General features: G+C 33.6%; 2 protein-coding genes across 4 annotated transcripts; one reads left to right on the forward strand and one right to left on the reverse strand.

Moving 5' to 3' along the window:
- Window positions 1–309: 309 nt before the first annotated feature.
- LOC147539888 (vesicle-associated membrane protein 711-like) lies at window positions 310–4,752 on the forward strand. 2 transcript variants are annotated; one of them, XM_086641037.1, is made up of 5 exons: window positions 310–1,053; window positions 3,059–3,249; window positions 3,386–3,549; window positions 4,146–4,237; window positions 4,502–4,752. In XM_086641037.1, exons 1-4 carry the CDS (start codon window positions 837–839, stop codon window positions 4,234–4,236), a joined length of 663 nt encoding a protein of 220 aa, XP_086497163.1. In that variant the 5' UTR covers window positions 310–836; the 3' UTR covers window position 4,237; window positions 4,502–4,752. The 2 variants fall into 2 exon arrangements, with proteins under 2 accessions (XP_086497163.1, XP_086497164.1); XM_086641038.1 differs by having other exon boundaries at window positions 560–1,053; window positions 4,146–4,242.
- LOC147539889 (alpha/beta-Hydrolases superfamily protein) lies at window positions 4,749–10,620 on the reverse strand. 2 transcript variants are annotated; one of them, XR_015225364.1, is made up of 12 exons: window positions 10,165–10,620; window positions 8,894–8,969; window positions 8,719–8,813; window positions 8,498–8,591; window positions 8,332–8,408; window positions 7,904–8,031; window positions 7,127–7,198; window positions 6,415–6,485; window positions 6,119–6,194; window positions 5,389–5,532; window positions 5,097–5,305; window positions 4,749–4,906 (listed from the first exon to the last, which is right to left on the reverse strand). XR_015225364.1 is itself a non-coding variant. In XM_086641036.1 (11 exons), the coding sequence occupies exons 1-11, from the start codon at window positions 10,474–10,476 to the stop codon at window positions 5,266–5,268; spliced, it is 1,185 nt and encodes a 394-aa protein (XP_086497162.1). In that variant the 5' UTR covers window positions 10,477–10,620; the 3' UTR covers window positions 5,032–5,265. The 2 variants fall into 2 exon arrangements, 1 of the variants encoding a protein (XP_086497162.1); XM_086641036.1 differs by lacking the exon at window positions 4,749–4,906 and having other exon boundaries at window positions 5,032–5,305.
- Window positions 10,621–13,459: the final 2,839 nt, after the last annotated feature.

The raw sequence follows: 13,459 nt of genomic DNA on the forward strand, positions 1-13,459 counted from the left end.
ATTATAATCTAGAAGATTTGTTTTTTGCAAATATAATATCTTTTTGAAGCATCGGTCAGAATCCCATAACACTCTAACGACCATCACAAACAACCATTAAAAGCGAAAAATTATTTACCTCCGAACACGATATCAGCATTTCCAGTACAAACTAAAGCTCAGTCATGCTTCTTCGTGTGGATGAGGTTTTCAGATCCAGACGACCTTCGCCTGGTGGAAGGGTGTGTTTGGATGAAGTCTTAGGGTTTCCAAAACATCCACCTAAATAATACTTCCATGATACAACCGACATAACTGGTCCCAATTGACACACATTTGTAGACAAGAAAGGTTTTTCAGCTCCAATAATTTGCAATAAAACACTAGAAAAACATCGACTCTCACAACTCTATTCCGATACTACAATGCTAAGCCGTTGGATCGCTTTCAACTCCATCACGAGAAATCGAACTCAACAATCAGCGGTTGATTTTCTTTTTTCGGGATTTTATACGTCATATTAGAAGTTACAAAAGAAAAAGAGAAAAGAGGGAAGTCTATATTTAGGATTTATTTATTCGACTCTTTCTCCTCAACGCGCCTAATTTTCTTCTTTCTCCTCTTAATCTTCGCTCGAATTTTAGCGCAGTTTCGATCGAAAGAAAAAAATTCTTCAGATCGAAACCCTAATTTTCTCTTAGGTTTTTGATCGCTTCGATATGAATCAAATTGAATCAGAAACAAATAATTAAGAAGATTTTTTTTTAATCTGATTTGATCAGATAAGAATCTTCTTGAAGAATTTCTTCTGTGTTTGATTAGTTTATTGTAAAACCTAGGGTTTCGCGTTGAAAAAAATGGCGATATTGTATTCATTGGTTGCAAGAGGATCTGTTATTTTAGCTGAATTTAGCAACACTTCAACGAATGCAAGTGCAATTGCTAGACAGATATTGGAGAAGATACCTGGTAATGAAGATAGTCATGTTTCTTACTCTCAAGATCGATATATTTTTCATGTTAAAAGGACAGATGGACTTACTGTTCTTTGTATGGCTGATGAAACTGCTGGAAGTAAGTCTTCTTCTCTCTGATTTTCTTTTTTTGATTCTTATACTTCGTTATTTGTTGTTAATTTTGCTAAAAAAACGTAAAGATGGGATTTTGTTCTTGTTCTGAGTGTTTAGGAAATTGTGATATTTTAGTTTGAGGTTGAAAAAATCTTCGATAGAACAAAAGGGGTGATCTTATTTTGAGGTTTTTGAATCATTGATTAGGTAAAGGTGGGATTTTGTGTGTATATGAGAGAGAAGGTTTTTGAATCATTGATTAGGTTAAGGTAGGATTTTGTGTGTGTATATATGTGAGAGAGCCAGAGATAGAGAGAGAGACAAAGAGAATTACGCCTCAAATTAAATTATGTTATGTTTGTTTCTTCTTCCTGCCTTGGTAAAATTGTAAAGAAGGAAATCTATGGTTGGTTTGAAAAATTTTAGGTGATTGTGAAGATTCGGGAGGTCTTAGATACAAAAACGGCGAAGAATTGAATTTACGTTGAGGTCTAGTAATACAAATATTTGTTTAATAATTGGAGAGTGAAAATTGTTTTCGGTGAGTTTAGAATGGTGGCGGCAAAATGGGGTGGTATGTCGTTCTCAAAGATATGGTTACTTTGGGGAAAGAGCTGATTTATTATCTAGTGTTGGTTCGACAAGCATGAAATCGTGGAAGGATGGAAAGGATATACTGGTGCTTTGTAATTAAAACAGAATTGTACTTATTTTCACTATGGGAAATTGGATTTGAATATTGAGTTTTTTTTGGAAGGTTAGCAAGACGTTTTGCTTTACGTGGGTAACGTTTTTCTTTAATTGGATACATGTTTGTAATGGTAAATCTGTCCTTTTCCTTTTACGTAGATTGGAAAACTTCAGTGGAAAAGATTAATTGCACAGAAGAGGTTATCTTGTTTTAGAACTGAGATCTCGCTCTTGTTTTGAGCGCCTTTCCTTCATTTTTCGTCCATTATTTCTGGCGAATACTGCATTGTGGGTGGAGAATAAATCTTGTTAAGCGCACATCTTTAGTTAAAATTCTAACCACACATATGTTGTTTAGCAACCAATTCTGTTCTCCATTTCTATTAAGGCTACGAATTTAGCATCTACCTGAGGTGACTACTGTGTATGTGACACAGAGTTACTCCTTGTTGCTTTCATTATTTCCTCCGTCAACTACTTGGTCTGTTCCATGTTCATCTTTTTTTATTTGTCATAGACGTAATGCTATTGTGGAGATGTTGGTTGCTGAAAGTATTTTATCATGGGTTAGTTCTAACTTAGGTGACTACTGGTTGACCTAAGTTTGTATTCTAAATAATATAACAAAAAAGCCTGGCTGGTGCTGTGGCTTGAGCTGGCGGGAAATTGTGGAAAGTCTGTATGTCCTCCGAAACTGGATTTGAGAACTAAGATGGTATTTCTATGTAGGGGAGGAATATGAAAAGAAAAGATGAGAATATACGTTAAGAGCATTAGGAGTGTAACTGAATCACTTGTTCTTAGTGAAATAGAATCTAATAGCAGCACAAGGGCTGCTGTACACTTAAAATCCATAGCTATCAGAGCATGACTCAAATATGTCTTCGAGTTATTAACCAGAAGTTTTAGAGGGAATGCCCAGTTAATTTGGTCATATATGATATAGATAATCTTAATAGCCTTGGAGATTTTGCTATGTCAAAACTAATTTCTAAGTAGACTTGTGGTGATTTTCAGAGATGATGGTTATTGGATAATAACCCAATATTTGGAACAATGGAACATTAATATGGAAATACAAATCCATGGTTCTCATCTCCCCGATTCCCCAGGATAGATATCTGTCTACCATATTTTTATATTTCGGAGGCATCACTTATTCACGTGTACCATTTCTGTGTAATTTATAAATTTCGCAAGAACTACCTTTATGTTCATGACTCAAGTGCATAGGAATGGCAGTTTCTTTTGCTCATTATTTTCTTATTATCATTTTGGAGGCACGACATTAAAATTCTCTCATGGACATTTTTGTGCAGGAAGGATCCCCTTCGCATTTCTTGAAGAAGTTCATGGAAGATTTGCGAAAACCTATGGGCGTTCTGTCCACACAGCTCTTGCATATGCGATGAATGATGAATTCTCCAGGGTATTGAACCAACAAATGGACTACTATTCAAGTGACCCAAATGCAGATAGGATTAACCGATTGAAAGGTGAAATGAGTCAGGTAAGTGCTAATTGATTATGTCGATCAATTGAAAATATCTTCATGTTCAATCTCAGATGTGCATAATATGGCGATCTGTGTAGGGATTCAAGTTGGTATTTAAAATTTTCTATGCGTTGGTTGCTTGAATTGACAGGTGCGCAATGTTATGATAGAAAATATCGATAAAGTTCTGGAAAGGGGAGACCGCTTAGAACTACTGGTCGATAAAACTGCCACCATGCAAGGAAATACAATTCGCTTTAGAAAGCAAGCTCGTCGCTTCAAGAACACATTATGGTGGAGAAATGTCAAGCTCACGTATATTCTCTTAAACCCTATCTCTTTTACATATTTTGTTACTCTATGTTCTAACATATAAAGTGATTGATCTCAAGATTGCCCATTGGGAATGGCGAACTGTCCTTCTGTTGGAAAGAAAGTTTTAGCTAGAGTTTATTTTTCCGGCAACAGAAATATGACATTGATGGATCTGCCTCTTTACTATGATACTATATACGTGCCACACGGACTACTTCTCTAGGTTAACTGAACTGTCTTTGTCCTCAGTCATGACCTATTTTTGGTTGTCAAGTAACTTTTGTATTGTAGAAACGGAATAGTGAAGTAATAGAGAGTTAGAAACGTTATAACTGCCCTTTCTTGCCTTCTTTGTTAGTTGCTATAAGCCTACGACCATTTTTCCGTTACTTTGCTCTTCGTCAGCATTACCCCATTTCAGCAAAAAAACTCATTATCGAAATCCATTTCTCTGTTCTAAAGGTAAATTCCATGGATCGTTACCGACCCATGTACAGATATTTAGACATTAAAGATGTTATAACTTTTTATCTTTTCATTTTTCATGACATGACATGAATTTAAAACTTAACTGGTAAACTTTCGCGTTTTCGCAGGATTGCGTTGATAGTTCTTTTGTTGGTTATCATTTACGTCATTCTCGCCTTCGTCTGCCATGGAGTAACACTTCCTTCCTGCATCAAGTAAAGTAAGGTTGTTGTTCGTGTTTTATTTATAAATATCTGATTGTTTAATGTGTGAGCATTTGCTTTGAACCATTCTAAATATCTTGAGTTGGTATTTATGAAAAAGAAAAAAAAGGAAAAAAAGAGAGATTATTTGCTTGTGTTGGTGTCTCAAGTTTTGCTGGGATTGTAATTGACATATGAATGCGTATACATGCCTACATTGTTCGATTTTTTTCTTTGGTTCCCGAATCAATAGATTTTTGTGTTCAATTGTTATTTGGCAGGAACCAAATATAGTTACCTCAAGTATTTTCTGGGAGGAGAAAATAATGGTGATCCGAGTATCAGATTCTTAAGTTCTTATTTTACAAGACCGACTAAAGTTTCAATCCATATAAAGTTTGATCAAGCTGTACTCCGATATATAATATATCATGTGGTTTTGCTTCAGGCAGTCTAACTCCTTTGATTTTCATATGGATGTCAGTACGTAATTTTTTCATATAAATACGTCCACTAGATGACGGTTGATTTATTCTTCAACTACATCAAACATCTAGATATTATTGCTTTTATATCAGGCGGATACATCTCTTCACGTTGGTCTCAGGTTTCTGCCACAAGTGTCTCCCTGTAGGCAAACAGACGCCCAATTGAAACTTACACGGTTTACATTCTTGAGTGTAAAACTAGGTTTCCGCAGAATAAGCGTTAGAAAAACATACCCCATTCTCATTCTCTTTTATCTATCTTTCATTATCATTTGGTCATGGGGATGGAGTTGGTCATTGGGGAGACTAGTGTTGAAATCTTATTGTAAAATAGAACGGAATTCATATCCAAATTTGCTTCTATCTTGTCCTTTACCACCTTTCTAACATTAACAACAAAAAACAAAGAACAAAAAAAATGTTTACAATGCAAAAGTTATTCACTCCAAGATAGACCATTATATACATACATAATCACACAAATGGGGTCGTCGTGACAACGAATTTATATATATGGGAGAGAGAGAGGATATTACTCAGGGCTTTCGTGAACACGTCTAAAGAAAGTATCTCAAAGCATCAACAACTTTCTCAGGCCTGCAAAATGTTTACTTATTTATCAGAACTTATAAGTTAAAACATGACAAGGAATAAAAGTTATCAAGTAAACAGTTAATTACCAATCTTCTTGTGGCATATGCCCAGCTCCTTCTATAAGTTTAAGTTTGATATTACTAGGGTTTCCTTTTTGAAACTCCTCTGCTTCAGACTGACGTAAATATTTGTCCGATATTCCCCAAGCAACTAGTATTGGTTTTTCCCAGCTGTAGTACAAACTCTATGTTGTCATAATTTGAATTACAGAAATCACAATGCTACTCTATATCCGTAATACACAATGTATGTCAGATATCTCAGACAAGCATGAGTTTATAAGTTCGAACGTACTTCATCTTCTACATTATTATCTATAATGAAAAAGAAAAGAGGGTGGTAAGGTCTAGGTTACTATGAGCCTCCTGAGGGGGCACAAGCTTAGGTGGGGATGTGATTTGAATCAAAAGTTTTATGTGCAAGGCACTTAGTCCCATATTGCTTAGGAAGACCTTCTCAACTTAACTCTTCACATCACACCCTATCTTACATATCTTCAAGGCCTTTCGGGTAGGTTGGCGCCTAGGCTCGTCTGTGCCCTAGGCAAGCCCATGTCAAGGAAACACCTTGTACCATATGGAAATGGAAATATGCTAGTTAGGCTCAATGGCGCGTAAATCAGGCAGAATCAAGGAGAATTACTAACTCCAAAAAGTTTGCCGTTACCTAATTACACTACTTCCAGAAAATTCTATGCACCTACAACTAACCATAGGAAATCCAGAAAATTTAATGAACTTTAATAAATTGTTATACCTTTGAGATGAGAATCCTGTTGCTATTCGACCTAATACATCTTTGAAGTTAGCCTTTCTTGCAGCTTCGAGCAAAGCTGCAAAAACACGAAAAGGTAAAAGGAGGGAAATAAGTACAACAACTCTGCAAATATGACCGTTACTTCAAATCCTTTTGGGTCATTGAAAGATGGGAGCCTTTTCCCGCCTTGAATATACGAAACAGAGAATATGTCAATCTTATGTGTTTCATTATAATTCATCTAGAAGTAATATTGGAATGGCGTAGTAGTAAAGAAAAAGAGGAAAAGTACAAACCAAATCCTGGTCCGCTGCTTGCTAAATATGGTAACCGGTACACGTCCGCCTTTTCAATCTTCAAGACGTATCTGTCAAGAGAAGATACAATCCTTAAATAGAGATGCATAATATGACAGTTGCTTATCTGCTCCCAAGAAGTTTGAAAACTAGGAAGGACTCTGGAATTTTCCTGTATGCTATCAGCTTGGAGCTTCAGTATATCCATTTTAATGTCTTCTCTAGATTTCATGTTTTTGGAGTAAAACAAGATTGGAACATTTAGGTTTGTGGAAGAAATTTAAAAACTGTAAGGCTTCCTCTCATAGGATTTCTTCTGCATGAAACAAAATGAAATTTTACTTTATCTTTAAAATTGATTTTTTTTCCTCCACCTGTTGGTAAGACATGAGTAGACGATATATTTTTCACAATTAGCCTTCTAATCTACAATGTTAACTAATGAAATGATCAGAGATAATGATATAAATTAACTCTTTCAACTAGAACGTATATGTTCTGCCGTCATAATTATGTTTTTTCTTGATTACATATTGTTTTGGTTGAGCACTTCGAGTTTACTACTTTAGATGCCATTCGTATTGAAAAGATGATTTATTTAGTTTCTTTTAAAGGATAACATCATTGAACTTTGGAATTGATGATTAGATCAGGATACTGTGGAGGTATAACTGAAATATTGTAATGGGATAAATAGTGGGTTGATACATACGCGCTACCTGCTTCAATAAAACGCTCAGCCATAACAGCATTCTGACATGTAAATTCTCCTAACAGGGGAAACCTGTAAAGAGGCGAATATAAGAATTAATCTTCAAACAGCTAAGTAAGCTTTAATAAGTTGATATAGGAAGATGCTATATATACTGGCAGCAGTATCACTAGATGCCTTTCTGAAAACAATGGAGGCAAATAAAGGATATACATGCAGATAGGTCCAGGAGGAAGGACCATAGATTTTGGACGATGACTACTCAGCTCATGATGTAAGGAAATGTCAGGTTTCTGCTTGTCAGTGGACCATCAGGGTCTTTAATATCAACAACTTACTTGTTGAGAAGTTAATACACGGAATGCTTTCGAAGATTAGGCCGCTTAAAATGAACCCCTATTTTGGGTTGTACGTGTTGAGAAGAATTAGGGCAAACAGAGTATACACCCTGACCTTCGAGTATCAAGTTTCCCAATTCTCACCTTTCCCAAGCAAACACATAATATGTGTTTTGTGCTTGGTTAATTAGACTTGCTCCATGATAGAGGCATATTTTAAAGTGAGTATTCAGCTAGCAAACTCAGATAAATTTGAGATGAAAAATCTACACTGATTTACATTCAAGATTACCTCATTTCTGAACAACTATTCCTGAATGATCCGACAAAATTCAAAGTTAAATTAACAGGAACTGAAGTCATTCTTGATCAAGTGACAACTAATATACCAGAAGAATCTAAAAAGAATATAGCAACAATATTATAGAATATAATGAACCTTAGTTGTTGAAACAATCCAGGAATGGGTGATCCCACTGTCAACGGGCTGTTGAGAATTACAAGCTTCGCCACTTTAGTTGAGTTTTTCAGAGCCCAAGTCAATCCATATGAACCCACAACAAAACCCTATAGGAAGAATAAAGAATGCACATTTTAGTTATTACAGAGCTCAGTAGTATTTTTGGTAGAAAATTAATATAGGAAACAAGCCTCGAAGCTTTCTACGAAATGACATAATAAAATCTGAACGGCTAGGGAAGACACATATGTGAAGTTGAGAGTTTGTTTTTCTTTTAAGTACAATTTTACAGTGAGAACAAAGTAACTTGTTTCTTGACTAAATTAAATCGTATTTGCTTCCACCACAAGGTTTACATCAGTAACATATATGCCAATGAAATTTCCAAGGAATTCTTTTGATCAAACCTGAACAACTAAAGAAAACGGAGATTCGATTTCCAGCACTTCAAGTAATTTATCGAATGCCGTGTGGAACTCCTCTTCTGCAACAGACGAGGTATTTAAATGCATCTGAAACATCTAATCGTCAAAGAATTGCAAGAAGTTAGTTATCAATATCAGCATCACGAACCTGTGTAATTAAAACCATATCCTGGCTGGGGCTTATCACTGAAACCAAATCCTATCCAATCAGGTGCAAAGCAATGGAAACCAGCATCTGCCATCTAATAACCACCAAGTTTAAAGAGCCATCAATTGAATCAATTGTAAAAGGATAGATGAGTCAGGCTATAACGTTAAAAATATACACAAACACGGATTAATATAAAAGGAGACGACGACCAATAACACCTGAGCCATAACAACTCGATAGCTATAAGATTGTGTTGGAGCTCCATGAAGGAAAATAACAGTACCGCGCGGTCCAAGCCTGCTCTCAGAAGATCCTGCATAAGTATATGCACAATCATACTACAAATTATAAAACAATCATTGAAACAATGTGACAAAAATAAGTGATTTGTACCTGTTTCTCTCACAAACCATTTTAGTTTTCCAGATCTAACATAAGAGCCATACTCCCTTCCTTTGTCTTCTATCCTCTGGATTTAAAACCTAAGTTATAGCAATACTCGTTACTGAACTAAAAACTTTTAACTACACTCTATACTAAATTCCTACTTCGCTAATGATATCGCGCCACCAAGTGTACATATCAAACCCTCAAGAAAAAGGAAAGCGAAGTTAAGAGAAAAGATAAACATGATTTCGAAATAGCATAGTTGTGCTACATGCTTACAAAACGTCTCTTACTGAGTTAATGAAAACAGCGACAAACTAACTTCTAGTTTTCGGAAACATCACAGCTTACGGTATAATTTGGCATTATGCAATCAAAATCACAAGAAGAGAAATGCTAGATAACTTTTAATAACAACATAATAATATTTGTGAGGCCACTCAAATTCATTAATACAAGTCATTATGGGTAAAAGCAAAATTGAGTACAAGTGGTGACCTAAAACTTGTTCACTTCATTCAAGCATTTAATTTGTAACATTCATGACTAACTTGAATATAATGCACTCATAAGGATCAAATATACTCTTTTTTGTTGCAAAAGGATCAAATATACTTATATCTAGCATTCTAGCTTATTGTTGTTTGACCCGTTTAACATGAGATAACTCTAGGTATAACAGAAATTAAGTTCGGAATTGCGAACAAGGAAATTTGGTCAAATCTCCCTCTAAATTTTGTTGTTTTGGTGGAGAAAGATCACTCAATTTTTTCTACTCTTCAGCTTTGTTGGTGTTTTCATAATTTTCAACTGTTTGTTTTGCAAGAGGTTTGCCGCAACTTGCAAAAGAATTGAAACTGCGTGCAAAAAATATTGGGTTTTGACGAAAAAGTACAAATTTTTGAGTTTTTAACCGAACAATATTTAACTTAAAAAACTTAAAATTGAGCATTTGGTCCAATTTCTTGTTATGAATTTAAGTTCTGAATTATGACAAAAAGAAATGGAAACCTCTCTGATTTTGCAAATTTCACTATAAATCCCCTAAATTCCACTGGTAACTGAGAAACTAAGCTTATTAAACACTAAATCACATGCAGAATACCACCAAAATCATAAACTTGAATTCATATTTTCATGACAGAACTGTATAAGCAAGAAGAGAAAATTTCAATTCCTATTTACATAAGTAATCAATCACTAAAACCTTAAAATGAGAATTAATAGAGCCAAAATTTCTTGATGTAGTTGTAAAAGTGAAAGGTGAATGATCTTACGTAGAGCATCTGACCGACATTTCCATCTTCAGCAGGACTTTCAGGAAGTTGAATAGCACTTCTACTAGATGGATTATCAGTTACAAATCCAAATGGATTGAAATCTGGTTCTTTCTTTTCTTCCTTCACTTTACTACTACTAGTCTTATTTTCATCATCTGAAGAAGAAGATGCACAAATTCTGAATTCTAGTTTTCTCTTTCTTAGTAAGAATTCTCTGTTGTTGTTTCTATTGCTACTAACAACTGAGGATGATGATGATGGTGAAACAGAAGCCATTGTTGAAATTGGAAGAAGAAGCTTTAGAGCCATTGTGGAACGTAGAGAAAGAGAGAGATTTGCTACCACGAGTTTCTGTTCTTCAAATTTGAGAATAAAATAGGTCCCACAACCAGTTATTTTTTTTTGTTGAACTACAACCAGTTATTTTTGTTCCACAAAATATTGAGTAGGACCGGGTTTGTTTAGAACCAGAACCAATTATTCTCATAATCGGTTATAATCTCTCCCTCTCTATGCCTCTCATGATTTTTTTTTTTTTTTTGACAACTAAAGATTCTACCTTCTCAAATAACCAAAGATTTCACCTTCTCTAGGATTCGAACCTGAGACTTCCACATCGTCTAACGGTTGACATCATGATTTGATTTTTGATACAGCGAACTTATTTCTCACTTTCTTCATTACAAACTTCTATCCATTTCCTTCATCTCTACCCTGCCTCTTTTTCAATCTAAATTTTGACAAGTATTTTCTTTTGTGGTGAACTGGTTCTTAGTTTGATGTAAGGAATTATGCTTGTGTGTTTTAGACATGATTGTTGGGACATACATACCTTTTTTTTTGTTGAAGAACATACATACCGTGGAAACCATAGTATAAATAGATCGGGTTGGAGGCCTAATTTTCGGAAATCTTTAGTTAAAATGACCAGATATATTTTTTTGTATTCGAGCGTCTCTAAGGTGCCCTTCAAAATGCCATCAAAACGTCCCTCGAGATGAACATCTTCTCCAAATTTAGGATCCACTTTTGGAGGGACACTCCAAACTTCAAGCACTATTTACCCGTCCAAAACATTTTTATTCATTATTTAAATGTAATATTTACATAAAAATTCATCACTACAAATATATTATATTAAAAAAAGAAATAACCTAAATAAGTAAATCAAAAAGTAAAATTGTGCTTTGAAACAATAGAATGCTTCCATTATTATTTATTAATAGAAATTTAAAAAATTCTGTAGAATTTTGTAAAAAAAAGAAAACTAGTTAAAAACCTTAAAAGTTCAACTTCAAATAACAAATAAATAGATTAAACACCTAAACCTAAAATAGATTGATGATTTGATAGCAAAAAATGAACTGAAAACCTTAAAGATTCAACTCCAAAAAATAGCCAAAATTCACAATCTTCCATCTCTCTCTAAACTACCGTGGGAAGGAGAAATTGAAATTTTGGGTTAAAGAAGAGTTTCGGTATTGAAAAAGAAATTGCTTTTAAACTTGTCCTTTAATTTCATGGAGTTAAAAAAGGCATAATAATCCAGACAAATGCTAAACGAAGCTGCATAATTACTCCACAAAGTTATTTACTAGATACAACCACTTCTTTTTTATTAATTGCTAAGCAACACTGAAAGTTGTTTTGTTGGTTTCATTTAGCAAATATTATTTGAATCATAAATTGCTAAAAAAAATAACTCTACAAAACTATTTACCAGACACGATGCTTTTTTTTTGTTAAATTGCTAAACAAAACCAAAATATGTTGTACAATCTTAAAAAAACATTACTCCAATATAACCCGAAAAATAATAACTAACAAAACAGAATTCATGTTTAAAAATAATTACTAATTTGAGTCTAGCACAATTTGTTTTAGATTTTCATTTCGAAAATGATTACTAATCTGACTCTAAAACAATCTAATTTTTTTTGTTCTATATAGCCTTAACATTGCACAAATTTTTTTTTATAGAAAATCATAGAAGAAACTCGTTAGATTAGACACAACTATGGCGAAGGTACCTTATATATCTCTTTTACTCTTAAGAAAACATACACTCTTTACATATTTTTTGCGCCAAAAAATTATATTTTGAATCATTAATTTTATTAATGGAATTAGTTAGATAAACACATAATAAATTCAAATGCACATATAAAGTGGAGTTCGAATATTATAATCTTAGATGAACTAAACATAAGTTATCCACCGTTAAGAGGAGGTGGCTCAATACACTAATTTTTTTTGCATTTGCTATATCTGATAATGGAAATGTCTTTGTCAAGGTAATTTTGAAAGATAATGTCCAATTCCACGATTATATATATGTTGGAATCGCTATTGTCAACCTCGTGTATTCGAATGAGTCTATTGGGTTTTCCTCGAATTACAGCATATGATGTTTTGATTGAAATATAACTTATTTTAATCATTGGTTAATTTTTTTAGCTCAATATTCGATTAAGTTTTATTTATGAATAATTAATTGTGCTAATCTTTTTTAAAAGAAAAAATTGAACCTCTAAAGTTTTTAAGAGGAAAATTCGGTTATATTTAACTTTTTGTTTTTGGTGTTCCTTTAGCAATTTAATCAATAATTTTAATTAGTTTTAATCAGTTATTTTTGTTCAATAATTTTTTTGCGTAAAACAGAATTGTGTATAGCATGGAAGAGGAATTTGGTTACATTCGATTTTTGTTTTCGGCGTTGGTTAGCAATTTAGGAAATTATTTTAATTAGTTGTATGTAGTTATTTTTGTTCAATAGTTGTCTAAAACTAGAGTTTCGTATAGTAACATCCATAATTAATTTAAACATCCCAATTATATTATATTACAAAAGATATAATAATTAATTTAAACATCAAATATGGTTTTTAATAGTATTTTTTTTAATGAGTTTTTAATGTAGTGTGCTCTTCAAGTTGCATTTTGGTTCGTTTACTCCTTTTTTGTTCTTTTGTTGAAAATCATGTACTCCTTTGTTTAGTTTGTAGATGTGTTTCTTTCATTCTAATAATTTGTTTAACAAACAATACTATGGTTCAAAAAGGCTAGCGCTTTGGGGAAAGCTAAATAATTTTCGGGGTGTGAAATTTTAAAGGGAATATGCAAAATTTTGAAAATTTTCCGGAGAAACATATTTTATGGGGAATATTTTCTAACTTCTACACCTCATGTATTCGCCACTTCATCGTCTTCACCGGCGAAGGTCGCCGGCCGTCCAATTTCCGGACGACGACCTTCAACCATAAAAATTTTTTTTTTTTTTTTTTTTCCTTCT

This window comes from Eschscholzia californica, unplaced genomic scaffold (genome assembly GCF_041429995.1).
Source record: "Eschscholzia californica isolate CP2 unplaced genomic scaffold, dmEscCali1.0.p SCAF_5, whole genome shotgun sequence".
NCBI lineage: Eukaryota > Viridiplantae > Streptophyta > Magnoliopsida > Ranunculales > Papaveraceae > Eschscholzia > Eschscholzia californica.